Source organism: Rhinopithecus roxellana, chromosome 5, assembly GCF_007565055.1.
Source record: "Rhinopithecus roxellana isolate Shanxi Qingling chromosome 5, ASM756505v1, whole genome shotgun sequence".
Lineage (NCBI taxonomy): Eukaryota > Metazoa > Chordata > Mammalia > Primates > Cercopithecidae > Rhinopithecus > Rhinopithecus roxellana.
The window spans coordinates 39,417,921-39,434,574 of NC_044553.1; the positions used below are offsets into that span (position 1 = coordinate 39,417,921).

Consider the following 16,654-nt stretch of genomic DNA (forward strand, 5'->3'; position numbering starts at 1 on the left):
AGCAGTGAGGACCCACTGGAGGGTGGAGGGATTATGACGAGACCTGAAGGATGGCTCAGAGGAGGGAAGGACCGGAGGCAATGAGACCAGTGAGGAACTCAGCCCGATGCTCTTGGTGGCTGCGACTTGGGGAGGAGGATGAGGAGGGAAGAGGTCAGGATGAACATCAGGCTCAGGACACAGGGTCCACGCTGTGACTTGACCACAGAAAGTCACGTGGAGGGTAAGTGGGCTGAGAGGAGAAGGTGGCACCTGCACTTCTACACCTGCTACTGCTGAGCTCCCTCCGGGCATCAGGTGCAAGGCCCAGTGGCAGCCAGATGAGGGGGACCAGAGATCAGGAGAGTCCTAACCAAAGCTTCCTGTGCCGACAACTGAAGGAAGGTACTACCCCTCCTGGGAGGATCTCCAGATGGACAGATGACTCAGAAAAAGGAGAAGAGGAAAAAGGAAGAGAAGGAGGAGGAAGTGGATGAGGAAGAAGAACAGGAGGGGATAACAAAAGAAAAAAGAAAAAACAGAATTGCAGCCTCTGATGTGTGATTTTTGGCAAGCCATCTGGCATTGGTGTCCTTTGAGGGTAAGGTGGACATGTTGGGGAGCAGCACGCCATTGCAGCCAGGGGACAGGGTAGCAGCCACAGAGAGTTGGACTTCAGGTGAGTTATACTGAATATGCACTTGGAATAAACCTCAGCTGTAGTTATTAATGTTAAATTTCCAGGAAAGCCTTGCAAATGCTAAAGAAATAGAAATTTACACTGGAATGAAATTTAATGGTTATACATGAATTAATTCTGGGCAAAAAAAAAAAAGAAACTTCTGAGTAGGATTCAATGTTAGTCTTCTCCCAATATTAGACAGCTATTATTGACTCTTTTTAAATTGATATATAATAGTTGTACATAGTTTTGTGGTACATGGGGTATCTTGACACATGCATACAATGTGTAATGATGACTCATTTTTAAAACAAGGAAACAGAGGCTCAGAGAGCCCAAGGTCCCAGAGGGAGGATAGAGCTGAGACTCAAACCCAATTTAGTTTGAGCCAAAGCCCAAGCTCTCCAAGACTTTTCCTCAGGGGTTCTGAGGCAGAATAAGACTAAACACTAACAAAGGTATAACCTTCCCATGGAGTAACTGTTAGGGTATTAATACATGATTTCTATTATGAACCGGAATCAAAATTCTTCCCATGAACATGTAGCCAAAGTTTAGGATGTAGGTTAAAAGGAAAATGTGAGTTAGTAAAGCATTTTCACTTTCGTGGCTTTTCAGAAACAGAATCAAAAAGAAATGTGAAGGAGGCAATTATTTAAAAAATATGAGGGTAGTTTCATGGTAGAGCCAATGTAGAAGGATGTCCAATCAACTTTTAATTTCATCGATTTCTGTTAGGAGCAGAAAGGCATCAGTACTGTTGGGAGTTCAAAAGTGAATTCACTAAAGTTCTTGCATCTAGGGAACTGATTTAAGAGGCTGAAATTGTATTCAATACACATAGCAATAATAAATGCCAAAACAGCCACAAGTAGCATTTAGTCAACATTTTAAAAATTGTCTTATTCATTTTTCTATCTCAGCACTTAACTTGGTACCTGGTATACACAATATGCACTCAAAAATGTCTTTTGAATAAACAAATCTTCCTAGTGGAAAAAAAAATTGGAATCCATCTCCTGTCTGTTTCCATGGGAGGATACATTTGATCTTATCAGTAGTTAGGAAGGTACCATATATGTCTTGTTCTAAATTAAGGTTGGAGAAACTCATTCCCATAATCCATTGGCCATCTGCTGTTTAGTGCTGCATGCGCCGAGATAAGCACTGGGCTGAGAGAGACAAAGAATGCCAGTCCTGGACTCTCCAGGTGACCAAGTCTATTTGGAGACTTGCATGCAAATGATGATAATCCCATGTGACGGGCCTGTGATAAGGAAGCACATAGGGGGAGGCCAGGAGGTGTCACGGAAGGCTCTCAGGGAAGCTGGATCTCAAAACACAAGCTGGAGTTGGCCAGGTGAAGATAAAGCAATGGGGAAAAAACAGGAGCAGGTGGGTTAAGGCAGAGAAAGCAGCAGGTGCAAAGACAGAGAGGCTCGAAAGAAAGTGGAGGCCTCAGGCAACCAACTTAATAGTTTTGCCTGGCTGCAGAGAGGGTCTGTATCCAAGAGGCGCAGTGAGGCTCACACATTGGCAGGTGATTCAAAAAAGCAAATAGATGAGAGGGTGTGATTTCAAGATTTGGCCACAAGGTGGTGCAGTGACCCAGCGTGAGGCTCCTTGCATAAAAATTTGAAACCTGAAGAATGCCTCTTTCCATGATCACACACACACACACACACACACACACACACACACACACACACACACACACGGCTGAGAACTAGTCAAGAAGGCAGAAGGGGCACCTACCATGTTAAACTGTTGTTGCAGTTTTTCATTAGCGTAATTGATGCAAAATTGTTCAAAGCTGTTCACATCGAAGGTTTCAAAACTGAAATACAATTTAAACAAGTTAAAATATAACCTGAAGCAGGACATATGCATTTGTTTATAGATATTTTTTGACTTAGAAGCTTAAACATTTGCTATATCTTCTACAAGTTTTAAATGCCCCTCAAAGCTTCTGGTTTTAATGATATCCTAGTAGTCAGTTTCTATATAACCCTTTTCCCGGTTGTCCCCTGGAAGGAATCTGGTAGGTATAAAACACCTACCCCAAGCAAGGCATTAAAATAGGCATGACACGATATGGTGTAGTCCGCACAACAACAGTGATATTGGCAATTGTTATTCTGACTTTATAGGTCAAAAATAAGCCCGAGAGGTTAAGAAACTTGCCAAAAGTCACACAGCTTGTGTCAGAACTTAGCTGCGAAGCTGCCTAACTGTGATGCCTGTGCCTCCAATGAGAAGGCAATGTGGTTTCCTATTCTCCTTTCCTTGTCTGTTGAGGGGAGGAGCAGCACAATTGCGGCACAATTTTGCCTCCCGAAGGGGTGCTTTCCTAGTTCCTGGAGGAAAAGGACAAAGTCATTTCATATCCTACAGCCCAGCACACTCCGTCAGGGACGAGACAGACACAGCTGGCTTCCATGTTCAGACTTTCATCAGTTGCCTCTGCAGTTGCAAGCTCAAGAACTGAGAGGAGCCAGTGGGGACAGGCCTGGGAAGCAGACTGGATACGGCACAACAGTGAGCCGTGTGGGGCCTGGAGAGCCATCAGGATTGTCCAAGGGGCAGCTGCTACTCAGCTCCTGCCGGCTTAGCCATGGATGAATGTGGGCCAGGATGTTAGATTAACTGGTTCTCAAGAAAAGTCAGAAAACTGGGGCTTTTAAGTGAGTCACTCTGCAAAACATGCTGTGGGTGGAACAAAACAGAGGCACCAAATGTACCACCTGGCCAGATGCGCTCCTGCTGGAAGGCAGCTTGCTGAGAGCTTTAAGGTGTCAGCATTTATGCATGTCACCTCCCTTAACCCTAACACAGCCCTATGTGAAGGGCTCCTGTGGCTCCACTGTCACACACGAGGGTCAGAGAAGGAGTGACCATGGTGAGGACCAACAGCCAGCAAGTGGTGCCAGAAATGCAATTCGACCCCAGTGTTTGGTGCCTCCAAAGCTTTGTTCTTAATCACCCTAATCCTGAGAGGTTCCTGCCAGCTCCTACCATGGGTCCCCTGAGAGTCTCACTTGACTGAGCTGGTTTGGCTCAATCTGGAATTCCTGGGCAGGGTAAGAACCTGGACTGTCCTCTAGGTAGCTCCAGGGTGACTCATGGCAGCTTGAACGGCCCCATTCCACACACAGCCTTGGTGGCTCAGAGATTTGGAGGCTGGTCTGCTCATGGAAGCAAGGCCAGGGCTGGGCCTAGGGGAGATTCAAAAGGCTCTCACTGAGCTCTGCAGCTCACAGCTGGGGCCAAGGGCAGGGCTTTCTAGAACCTGGCAAAATGTCAAATATCAATGCATTATTTGGGGGCACAAAGAACTGAAGTTTAGGACCTATGGAAAGAGCTAGATCTGTGACTTAAAATGCTAGAGGCACGTTGACTGTGATAACACTTCACATTGGATCCATGCTTATGGTTTTCAAGGTACCTGCATACCTTCCATCTCGTCTTCAAAATCACCCTGCAAGAGAGGCCCCATCTTGTAGATGCAGAAACTGAGGCTTGGAGAGGTTCTGTGACTTTCTTGGGGTCACGCAACTGGTACGCTATGGAGCTCACTCCGAGGGGTCTGACCCCCAGACCCAGGCTTTTCCAACTCTGGATCCAAAGAACATAACACACGACAGGCCGGGGAGTCAATAGCCTTCGTCCGCTCTCAGCTTAGACCTTGAAGCTCACAGCTTCAGCTTTACCTGCTTTCAAAGATGCTAACTCTTCCTTTGAAGCTTCCTTATTTCCAAGTCAAGATGAGCTTTCTCAAAAGTTGCAGGTACGCCTGGGCGAGGGTTAGCCTAGAAGTGAGGCTGCTGGAGGGGGCGGGAAAGGCTTGGCCCCAGGCTGCAGCCCTGTTGCCTAGAGGAAAGCTGATTTTTTTGGAGGCGTATCATGAACTCAAGGGTGGCAGCAAAGAGGCTGTTGTTAGAATTTTTGAGAGGAATCTTAAAATAATTTATTCTAACAAGTCTTTGTGAATTTATAAATACTTGTCTCAGGTTTTTCCACATAGCTGAAAAATTCAAATTCCTTACTACAGTGGTCGTGGATCCCGCCTGGGGGCCACCGTCCAGTTTGCTACTCCTTGCACATGGCTGCCCCTTCTCTGTCCCCATCCCCTGTTAACTTCCAGCACACCTTCTTCCCTTCCCAGGACTCATCCCAACCTCTACTGCCGGCCTGCCACCCTCACCAGTCTCAGTCCCACGGCGGCAGGAGCCGTGTGTCTATGCTGTTCAACCATTGCCTCCAACACAGTGCCTGGGATATAAACATCTGTTAGATAAAAATATGAAATAATGGCTGGGCACGGTGGCTCACGCCTGTAATCCCAGCACTTTGGGAGACCGAGGTGGACAGATTGCAAGGTCAGGAGATCGAGACAATCCTGGCTAATACAGTGAAACACCATGTCTACTAAAAACACAAAAAATTAGCCAGGTGTGGTGGCAGGTGCCTGTAATCCCAACTACCCAGGAGGCTGAGGCAGGAGAATCGCTTGAACCTGGGAGGCGGAGGTTGCAGTGAGCTGAGATGGTGCCACTGCACTCCAGCCTAGGCGACAGAGCAAGACTCCGTCTCAAAAAAAAAAAAAAAAAAAGAAATATACTCTTAAAATAAAGAACTGCCATTATTTAAAAATACATTTTGAAAACGCCCAAAAGAACAGGGAATAACAGAACAATTACATATTTCCACCACAGTGAAACAGGACTATTTTTAATGAGGACTATCCATTTTTAAAAGTTCACTTGAGCTTTTACTGGCTGCTCAAACACTTTCTTGGAACAAGACCAGGTAAATAATTGACTAGACTATCCCAGTAATGTATTAAGCATTTTATAACTGTTGACACGTACTATTAATTGGGAGCCATACGTATTAACGTAGGATCTAAATTAACCAAAGCAACTCCCTTGAGGCACTGTCTCCCATTTGACAGCTATGGGAAAAGGTGCCTCTCCACCTGGGTGCAAGTCCAACAGCGTGGTGTGGCCCTGTCCCGCTCCTCCCCAGGAGGCAGCAGCAGGGCCATGAAGGCCAGGGCTCGGCTCTCCCCTTTGCATGGGGAATGGGGTTGAGCTGCTTTTTGCCAGGGTGTGGGGGAAGATCCCCCAATCCAGGTGGAACACTCCACGATGCCTTTCATGGGTCAATCTTCCCCCTTCTCCTGCTAAGAAACCAGGGTGGGTCCCAGGAGAGGGGCAAGGGCTAGGCACTGGGGCCAGCTGCTGAGAAAAGCCTGAGGGATAACAATCTCTGCGGAGCCCTGGTTACAGAGTGGAAGTAACCAGCTTCCACTCTGGTTACTCCCTAGCAGTTTCAGCATGAGCTGGGCCTGGGGTTTAGAGGAGGACCATGCAGAGACAATGAAAAAGAACCCAATTCCAGGATGGGATGAAGGGTAAGACCTCCTGGAGGAGGGCTGGGGAAAATCCAAGACCTTCTCACCCGAGAACAGAAAATGACTGGGGTGCGGGGGCGGGGGGGGCTGATCAGAGACCTGGGTTCAGTCTACCTCTGGCCGCTGGGCTTGGGCAAGGTGCAGGCCTAGGTGACTTGTCATCCCCTGTGATTTGAATGGGAAGGAACCCTGGGGCTCCACACCTCAGGGGCCTTTGGTGGGAAAAGCAGAAGCAGGAGCCTCACAACTGGGCTGGGTTTTCCCACCAGTGGAGCAACTGTGACCAAGTTATTGAGTCTTTCTAAGCCTTGGTTGTTGCAGCTCTAAAATGGGGATAGTTATGAGGTTCCTTAAGAATTAAGTGAGAAAGCCCAGGGAAGTCAAGCAGCCTCAGAGCTGGCACACAGTAAGCTCTTAACGCTAGCCATTACTAATTCAGCATCTCTTTAATGCGCTTTAAATAAACGGCACCATAGCCCAGTAGAGTATACTCAGCATCTATAGGGGCAAAAGCAAAGAATGTTGTCTTTCTAATCATGTGAAATACAAAGGAACCAGAACAAAATAATCTAAAAACCACATGACTCTCAACATTTAAAGGAGGAAAGACAGGCTCACTGAAGAGAATCTTACCCATAAATGTCCAAAACACCAATAAAAGTGTGCTGCTTGCCTGAAAACTGCAACGCTTGGTTAATTCTCTCCACAATGAAGTCGAACAGGTGAGCATAGATCTTTTTGGCCAGTGCATCCCTGGCGTTGACAGCCTGAGGCCTGGTCATAGGTTTTACCACCGTCTCAGAGCTTGTGACGATTTTGCGATTGCACAGCCACTGAGCAACTCTGCCACTCTCCAGGCCCAGGAGCTCACAGAACACCTTCAGGTGACTGTCATCCTCCTTCAAAAACAAGCACAAGCCCCGTCAGGTGGCCCAGTCATCCAAAGCCACACAAACCCACCCGGCCAAGGCCCCTGTGCCCACACTCAGGCCTGTGCAAGAGCTGAGTAGTAGCTGGCACAAGGATGCCCAGGCCTCAGGAGGTGGAGACAGACCTGGGAGTAGAGCAGGAGGGCTGCACTGGCAAGGGTCCTGCACCTGGCCCTTGGCAGACCACCCCTGCAGCAATGCTGCGGAGTCCAGGGCTGCATCCCACACTGATTTTTCATTTTAACCAAAGAATGTCAGTGGTGACTAAGGCCATGGAGGCCATCCTCCCTAGACCCCGCCCTGTTCCTGTGGATGTGGATGCAGCCCTCTCTCTTCCCTTTGTACCATCCTGGGCCATTTATCAGAGTGTGCACTCACCCTGCCCCACCTCATGTGGCCAGGGGTTTGCCCGGATGATGGTCCAGGAGGTACCTGGGTATTGTTGCCAGGCAGAAGCTGGTGGGGTTCCTGTGGCTGAGCTAGTGCCTCAGCTGACATGAGGGCTGGGGTGGGACTTTTCCCGAATGCACAAAGTGAAATCTTGCTTCTCCCCCAAGCCCGGGCATGAGAGCTGCCCCGCTGGTCAGCAGATGAAAAGAGGGAAGAGGTGCTCCCATTTCCCTTCAGCCGGTGTGGACAAAGGGCTCCTGTCCTCAGGCAAGGATGTGACTCCCAGCTCCTCTCTCAGTCAGGAGAACTCCCAAGGCAGGCTCCCCTGCGGGCACCATTCCAGCCCACCAGGAAACCCACGTGATTGCACTAAAAAGCTTCAGGACACCGTGGAGGAAGCCACAGAAACAGTCCTGCCCTTTCCTGCGGTCTACCCACACTCCTGCTGACCAACATGACACTAACACAGAGCTGGCTTTGACGTGCCTGACCTCATAAGGGAGGGGACTGGCAGAGGCATTTGGTTTCCTTCCTTCTAAGAAAGAACGAAACCTTCTGAGTCAAAAACAATTCAGCTGCAGGTGCTGCTAGGGGAAAAAATGCAAAGGGGCAGCAGCTTTTCAAAAAGTCAGACGGCTTTGTCCAAATTTAACGTGTCCAACATCTCAAGTTCCTGATACAAATGGGTGGAAATAGATCCCAAATCTAGGACCAATAATTATAGGACTGGGAATTTTCCACAGATATTCTTAGAACACTTTCCAAAGGATTTTCTGCCAGTCAATGTTAATTCCTCCTCCAAAATGCTACCTTCATAACAAGCTTCACGGGAGAGGGCTCAGTGTGATGGCATTTGTTGGGTAGAAATCATATTTTTAGTCTTTGGGGGTTTAAGGAAAAAAGGGCAGAAGCCCAGCTTCTCTGAGGTAACTGAGCAAGGAAACAGAGGGACTTTCCACTTCAGACACACCAGATTCTCCCCCAGGCCTCTCGTCACCTCTCTCCCTGCTTTCCCACTTGGGGAACTGACTCACTCTGGGAGGTGTGGACACTGCGGGGGGATGGGAAGGGTGCTGAGGTGAAAGCTGGAGGAGAGGAAGGAGAATTACTTCCTGGTCACAGCAACAGGCCTGAAACACTGAGCCCAGGAGCTCATGCTCCACTCAGCTCTGCTCTCTCCCCAAACCGTTGGTAGCAGACAGCCAAGAACTCACCGGGTACACAAAATGATCAACTATTCCCATCAGTTATTTGAGGGACATGAAAATAGACATGGTTACGGACTGAATATTGTGTCCCTCCAAAACTCAGATGTTGAAGTCCTAACCCCCAACGTGACAGTATTTGGAGATGGGGCCTTTGGGAGGTAATCAGGGTTGGTGAAAGTCAAGAGGGTGAGGCCTGCCATGATGGGATTAGTGTTCTCCTAAGAGGCAACACAGTGTCTGCTCTCTCTCCACCATGAGGACGCAATGAGAAGGTGGCTATCTAGGAGCCAGGAAGTCCTCACCAGAACTGAGCAGGCTGACACTCTGCTCTCAGACTTCCAGCCTCTAGAACTGTGAGAAAACAAATGTCTACTGTTGAAGCCAGTCAGCCTGTGGCATTTTGATATGGCATTCTGAGTTGACTAGGACAGACATGTCACTGTTAATGCAAAGCTTTAAAGGTAGGCAGATTCTGTGTTTCATAGAAACATTTTTTACTTGTGTTCATTTTCTTCTTCACATGGACATTGATGAGACTAATTAAACACATACCCCTCCCCCAAGAATCACTACTCACAGTATGTATCATAGAAGAAATACACACTAAATTAACTTGCGTCCATTAAAGAAATCTATCACAAAACTTACAACACATTCCCAGGAAGCCAGCACCACTGATGTCTGATTCAAGCAGGTGTAAGGAGGTAGTGAGTGTCCTTCTGCTGAAAACTACCCAGCGCCCTTAAGGTCCTACGTGGTCTGCCATCCCCCTTCTCCCTCTGGTCTCATCCACACCCTCCCTGTCACTCACCCTCTGGATACATGGACCTTCCTGCTGTATCTCAAATGACATCTTCTGCCTGCGGGTTTCCGCACTTGCTGTTCTTTCCCCATCCACAGGTACAACCTGCTTCTTCATCCCCTTCAGGCCGCTGCCCACCACCGCCTTCTCAGAAAGGCTTTCTCTGACCACCCCACATGAAAGACACAGCCCCTGTGCATGCCCCCTCTGCTTCACCTTCCTCTGTGCCAGCCGTCACCAGCTGCCGGAGACCATATTTGCTGGTTGTGTCTCCTCCCAACACCTGATCATAAGCTCTCTGAAGGGCTTCTTGCTTTGTTTTGTTCACTGCTGTTTCCCCAGATGCTATCACAGTCCGTGGCACTTAGTAGGTGCTTCATACGGACTTGTTGAATAAAAGAAAAACACACAGAAGATACATTTCCCCTCCTCTACTGTTGCAAGGGGAGGAGGCTTTACTCCTTGAAGGCAACCCCTGGAAACCCTTGCCGCCTGCTTCCTGCTAAACCAGTCTACCCAGGAGGCCGTCTATGCCTGGTGCTAAAAAGCAAAGGCAGGCCAGCTGCGAACCGGTTCCACTACGACCCTCAGACAAAGGAAAAGTAAAACAAATGAGCATCTCACACTAACTGAGGACCTCTCGTTGCCCACCGCGGTGATCTGCACGTTGCCCAGATGTAGGATGGCTGCCAGGATTTTAAAAACATCCATCTGAAAATCCTCCTTGAAACCTGAAAACAAACATTTTCCCAGATTAGGAATACTGCATCTCTTCTCTGACTAGTAAGATGGGCACCTGGATTCATTCGAGATATGCAGGTGGCATCAGTGCCAAGCTCTGGGACAGGAATGTGAAGTGGACCCCAGGGGCCTCTGGTGCGCTATTCCTTCTAGTCGACCTCTGTAGGCACACGCCATATGTGTCTATACACAGGTTTCCCCTTTGCCATGCCTGCTAGGAAGTTCAACACAAAAATTAATACCCGAGTAACCGTTTCACATCAGGTTCCTCGGAGAGTCGTCCTGCCTTGATTCTGTGCTTGATTTTGAATGTTTTTCACTTTTCTTTTTGCTCACAAGCTCTCTGAATCCCTGAATTATTTTCTAAGTGGGATTGCTGGAGGGATTCCGTTTGCCCCTCCAGATCCTCTGCTCTCTGCCCCAGAGACTTGCTATAAACCAAGGTGATGGCCTTTCATGCCCTCTGGCCTTTGGTTGGGCTTGATTCATGGGGAGCCCCGGCAGGAGAAGAGAGAGAGGAGCGGAGAAGGTTCTGAGTGCATCCTCCCCAGCCGCTGTCCCTGCGAAGCTACCTCCAGCTGGCTGCGTGGCCCGACTGACAGGAGGTCACTACTCCTCTGGGGCTGACTTTACCCAACTCTCCTTCTAGGCTCCAGAAACCCAGAAACACTTGGATGCCCACATGGGAAAGAGCAGTGAACAGTTCTGCCGCTGCCCCCCAGGTGCCCACTGCCCCTTGTATTAGCAGATCCCCTAGACTCCACTCACAACTTTGTAGTTGTAAATAATAAATAATCCCTCTTGTATCCTATTGTGAGCCTGCCCCATGTTTCCCATTGGGACTTTGATTGCAGTAAGTAGAATAGAAATTATAACTACATACCATATTCAGTCACCATGAGGGCATTAGCACATTTCCTGGAGCCAAAAAGAAAGCAAACCAGCTGCTAGAAAGGACTGTGTGTTCAAACCCTGCAAATCACAGTGTAGACCTGCACGCTGTGAGCCCGGTGATGCCAGGTCGGGATCCTCCCAGCGTGTGTTAATGACACTGTGGTGACCTGAGGAGCTGAGAGATGCGCTCGGGGTGGCAGGCAGGCTCATTCACACCAGGCAGGCTGCCTGGTCCTCCCTGGAATGGACACTGGAATGGAAGCCAGTGACCCCTCATTTGAGGATACCTGGAGTTTTCATTAGCAGGTAGGTCACGTTCTTTAACAATTTCAAAACCTACTTTTTTTTTTTTTTTTTTTAGACAAGGTCTCACTCTGTTGTCCAGGCTGGAGTGCAGTGGCGTGATCATGGCTCACTGCAGCCTTGACCTCCTAGGTTCGAGTAATCCTCCCACCTCCGCCTCCTGAGTAGCTGGGACTACAAATGTGTGCCACTACACCCAGCTAACTTTTTGTAGAGATGGGGTTTCACCATGTTGTCTAGGCTGGTCTTGAATGCCTGGGCTCAAGTGGTCCACCCTCCTCGGCCTCCCAAAGTGCTGGGATTATAGGCATGAGCCACTGCACCTGGCCGAGTCTCCTGTACTACAAAGATTAAATAAAATCAGTCTCAAAAGCTTTCAATCCAAGAACACAGGGAAGACTCCAGCTCTAGCTGAGTCCAGGCACTTGCTGCCTTTCCATCTGGAGGTAGCTCCTCCATCTGAAGGACAGATGTGTCCCACAGAAACACAGCCCTAGGCCTCCGCCACAGTAATGACAGGTAAGTGATCACAAGCAGCAACTAAAAACGCCAGGTGCAGGAGCCTCCATCCTGGCACTCCTCCCTGCTTTCTGTGATCCATAACTAAATCCCTTCAACTACTCCAGGCCTTCCAGAAACGCAAAAGGGAGATGACAACTCCAAAGCAATAATATGAAAGAAAGAATTCGAAACCTGTGTTAAGTAATCACCCTTAGTGAGCCTGTCACACAAAAGCAATGCCAGCCTGAATCAGATTTCCAGGGGGAGCTCACCGGTCAAGTTCCTAGAGCCTGAGGTCCCGGAGACAGCCTGATTCCAAGGTGTTCGTCCCATCAGAGAGCAAGGGGCATAGCAACACTCAAATGGCAGGGATCAGTGGATGAATCACATGAGAAAGACACAGCAGAAGAGCAGAGGAGAGGGGCTTTTTAATCAAAATGCATCCTCTTGCGCTTCTCCAGGGGCAATCGTGATGCTGGCTGAGGGACCTCAGCAGCAGAAGCGAGGGGAAGGCGAACGGAACACCGCCTCAGGCACTGTCCTCGGTATTTTCCACGCATCAGCTCCTCTCATGCTCACTGCAACCACAGGAAGGAATCCTAGTATTGTTCCCATCTCACAGAAGAGGAAACTAAGGCATAGGAAGGTTAGGGAACTCACCCGAGGTCACACTGGGCAAGGTGTATCTAAGCAGTTTAACAACGGTGCCCACCACAGTATGAGAAAAGACCCACAGCGTTCATGAGCCATCTAGCTTCACCCTAGCGTGTCTAAACAGAGGAGTCCCTGATGACCTCGTGCGAGGTGAAGGAAAAGATTGAGCAGGGTCGCTTGCTGAGGTACCCTCTCTTGAAGGGAGAGGTGCAGGCAAGAGGTGCAGTGGCCCCAGCCTCTTACCACCTGCCCACTTCACATAGCACAGCAGGCAGCCATCACTGTTAACGCTGTGAGAGGACACAGTACTCCACCTCTCTATAAAACTCCAGAGGGCTTTGTCTAAAACACCTAGGTCTGTGCAAAGGCTAAGTGTCCAGGGCCAATCCCACACATGCGGGGCCCTGAGGGTGAGTGCTTCTCTCGCCTTGTCCCAGTCTTGGCCCTGGGACTGAGGAATGTGATGTGGAAATCTGTAAACATAACCTAAGTTGTGTGATACACAGGGGCAAATGGCTGCAAATTGCTGATCTCCAAAAATTAGAAAAGGTTTCATGGAAGAAGAGTCGGTTTTACTCAAAGTATGGTGAGGGTTTGGACAACTGGGAACGTAGAGAGCTAGAAGGCAGGGAGTAGCAGTTACCACGCACCAGCTACGTGCTTGGGCTGGTGCTGGGGACTTTTACATACACTTCCTCCGCCAGTTGTCATGAAAGGTAAGGTGTGCTGCCACTCACAGATCGAGACGCCAAGTCTTGGCTGGGCACGGTGGCTCATGCCTGTAATCCCAGCACTCTGGGAGGCAGAGGCAGGTGGATCACTTGAGGTCAGGAGTTCAAGATCGGCCTGGGCAACATGGTGAAACCCCGTCTCTACTAAAAATACATAAATTAGCTGGGGGCGGTGGCATGTGCCTGTAATCCCAGCTGCTCAGGAGGCTGAGGCAGGAGAATTGCTTGAGCCCCAGAGGCAGAGGTTGCAATGAGCCGAGATTGCACCATTGTACTCCAGCCTGGGCGACAGAGCGAGACTCCATCTCAAAAAAAGACACCAAGTCTCAGAGTGGGTAACCTTAGACTCATACCAACTAGGATGTGAATTCACATTCATTTGATCCCAAAACCTACTCGATTTGCCCTACATTACCTTGCCGTGAGGAGGACATGATAGAGGTGAGAGACAGCAGAAGGATCAGGGAGACGGCGGTGGGCAGGGCGGGGCATATCCTTCAGCCCAGCCAGAGTTTGGCCACCTGTCCCCTCCTCACCCACTGAGCCCGCTCTCCACGGAGTAGATTATACAGAGATTGAAATGACGACTATAATTATTTTCAGAAAATGTGAATCAGTGCCAAAAGTGTTTACCTTATTATTATAAAATGTTTAAATTGCCCTTCTCCTTGAAGCAGGTTTGAGGGAACAGAGTCTGATGGTGATTTTGCTTAGAAAACCATCCTGTTTTCACTTTCCATTATCCAGCTGTGATTGTCTTGCCTATTCCTTTGATATATTTAACTTGAAATTCTTAGCCTGTTACATTCAGATATAGTCAACCAGGCCACAAGAATGAAAGCACTTAGAATGAATTGGTAGGAGATTCCAGCAAGAGAGATTTCAGCAAGACGTAGAAATGGCTGGCCGGGCGTGGTGGCTCACACCTGTAATCCCAGCACTCTGGGAAGCCGAGACAGACAGATCACGAGGTCAGGAGCTCGAGACTGTCTTGGCCAACACGGTGAAACCCCATCTCTACTAAAATACAAAAAATTAGCCAGGCGTGGTGGTGCGTGCCTGTAATCCCAGCTACTTGGGAAGCTAAGGCAGGGGAATTGCTTGAACCGGGGAGGCAGAGGTCGTGCCACTGCACTCCAGCCTGGCGACAGAGCAAGATTCCGTCTCAAAAAAAAAAAAGAAAAGAAAAGAATAGAAAAAGAAAGAAATAGCCGATGGCCTCACCCTGATCAAAAGCTTTGACTGGCAGCTTCATGTGGATGTCTAGACTCATACAGAATGGGAGAGCAAATGTCTGTTTTTATAAACACCATCTGGTAGACAGCCTTTCTGAACATGAGCTCTGTGTGGGAAAAGTAAGGCGAGAAGGACTGGGAGCAACTGGCTGTGCTGTGAGAGTCGTGCCTGCTCCACCTGTGCCAACATCCGAGCAACAGAAGATGGGGTTTTCTGTACAAAATGAGATGCTTGAAGACCCTGGAGTGCAAAAGCCAGTTCTACTCTGAATCCGCCGCCTAACCTTGGGTAAATCACTTCCCGTCTCTGTGCCTTAGTTTCCCGCTTGTAAAATGGGAGAAACAGCAGCACTGACTTCCTAGGGTAGTTGTAGGGATTGAATGAGTTCACACAGGGTTATGAAGTGCTTAGGATGGTGCCCAGCACATCGTAAGCTCCAGATGAGTGCTGTCATTATTGTCATCATCAGGAGACCTAGGAAGGCCACAGAGGGCCAACACTCCACTTCTGAACCGAATCAGACCTTGGCTTCACCAGTCATCCTTGTGTTCAGCCTAGAAGAGATTACAGCACTCACACAGCTTGCAGCCCATGCCTCTGACAGCGAGCCAGGAAGGCTGAGGAGAAAAAACAGTTAATTTCTACCTTTTTTAAGGGAAAAGCAGTCTTGACCACTTAGTCTCCAAATACGTTCTGATGGTTTGTCCTAAAATTATAATTGATTAGGAGCCTTCAGAACACACATATGCTGGGAATCCCCTTTTAATTTTGTTTTTGAGACGGAGTCTTGCTCTGTCGCCAGGCTGGAGTGCAGTGGCTCAATGCAACCCTCCGCCTCCTGAGTTCCAGGGATTCCTCTGCCTCAGCCTCCTGAGTAGCAGGGACTACAGATTCCCACCACCATGCCCAGCTAATTTTTTGTATTTTTAGTAGACACTGGTTTCACCACGTTGGCCAGAATGGTCTTGATCTCCTGACCTTGTGATCCGCCCGCCTCGGCCTCCCAAAGTGTTAGGATTACAGGTGTGAGCCACTACGCCTGGCCTTAATTTTTTTTTTAAGGGAAAATGGCTACATCCTTTGATGGGATATTTGCTCTTACCCAGTAGTGTGAAGGTCTTTTGAGTCTCTACCATTTCAGCTTGATCATTCACACCCTCAATGACAGTATTGCCTCCCATTCTCGTATAATTAAATTCTTCGGCACTCCCTGAAATCAAAAAGTAAGATTTGTTATGTCTGTAACACAGAAATTTGGACATACACATTTATCAGAAGAAAGGAAGTTCGTACTTAATGAGCTGTGTCATGCACTTTACACAGCTTATTCCATTTATTCCTTAGAACTCTGCATTACAGCCAGGTGTGGAGGCTCATGCCTGTAATCCCAGTACTTTGGGAGCCTGAGGCAGGCGCTTGCTTGAACCCAGGAGTTCAAGACCAGCCTGGGCAAAAGGGCAAAACCCCAACTCTACAAAAAATTAGCTGGGCATGGTGGCACATGCCAATGGTCCCAACTATTCAGGAGGCTGACGTGGGAGGATCATTTGAGCCCAGGAGTTCGAGGCTGCAGTGAACCGTGCTGGCACCACTGCACCCCAGACTTGGTGACCCTGTCTCAAAAAAACAAACAAAAAAAAAAAACAACAAAAAAAGAATTCTACATTACAGATGCAGAAGCTAAGACTGAGAAAAGTGAAGTAACTTTCTCAAGCTCCCATAGCTGATGGCACGCAGGAATTTAAATGCTGGCCTAACTCTAAAGCTCATGGCTTTTGTTCCTGCACCCAACATTTCTGTATAGCTTTACTGAGGTTTACTGAATGTACAATAAACTGTATGTTTAACACATACAATTCGATAAACTTTTGACATGCATATACTCCTATAAAACCATTAGAACAATCAGGATAATGACTATATACACACACACACACACACACACACACACACGTACATACACCTAACGTTTAAATAGTAGAGGATCTTTCAGAAAGCCCTTCTGCAAGTTCGCTATTCATATTCTGTTTGGTAGACAACGCCAAGGATATTACCGTCATGTGAAATCTGCAGAAACTTAAGATTCTAAGAGCACAAGCAACTTCTCCAAAATTAGAGAGTGTGTGAGTTCAACTCCAACATACGAGAAGTTATCTTCGACAATTCTCATCTACCAGTATAGCACAAA

The 16,654-nt window shown here is 48.3% G+C and overlaps 1 protein-coding gene across 2 annotated transcripts in view; it reads right to left on the bottom strand.

Moving 5' to 3' along the window:
- MYO5C (myosin VC) overlaps window positions 1-16,654 on the bottom strand; it is a 107,678-nt gene that overhangs the window by 67,457 nt on the left and 23,567 nt on the right. For both annotated transcript variants that reach the window (XM_030930653.1, XM_010361389.2), the window contains exons 8-11: window positions 15,569-15,676; window positions 10,031-10,137; window positions 6,711-6,976; window positions 2,417-2,498 (exon numbers count right to left, since the gene is read on the bottom strand). In XM_030930653.1, coding sequence (XP_030786513.1) covers window positions 2,417-2,498; window positions 6,711-6,976; window positions 10,031-10,137; window positions 15,569-15,676 — 563 coding nt within the window. The remainder of the gene's footprint in view (window positions 1-2,416; window positions 2,499-6,710; window positions 6,977-10,030; window positions 10,138-15,568; window positions 15,677-16,654) is intronic.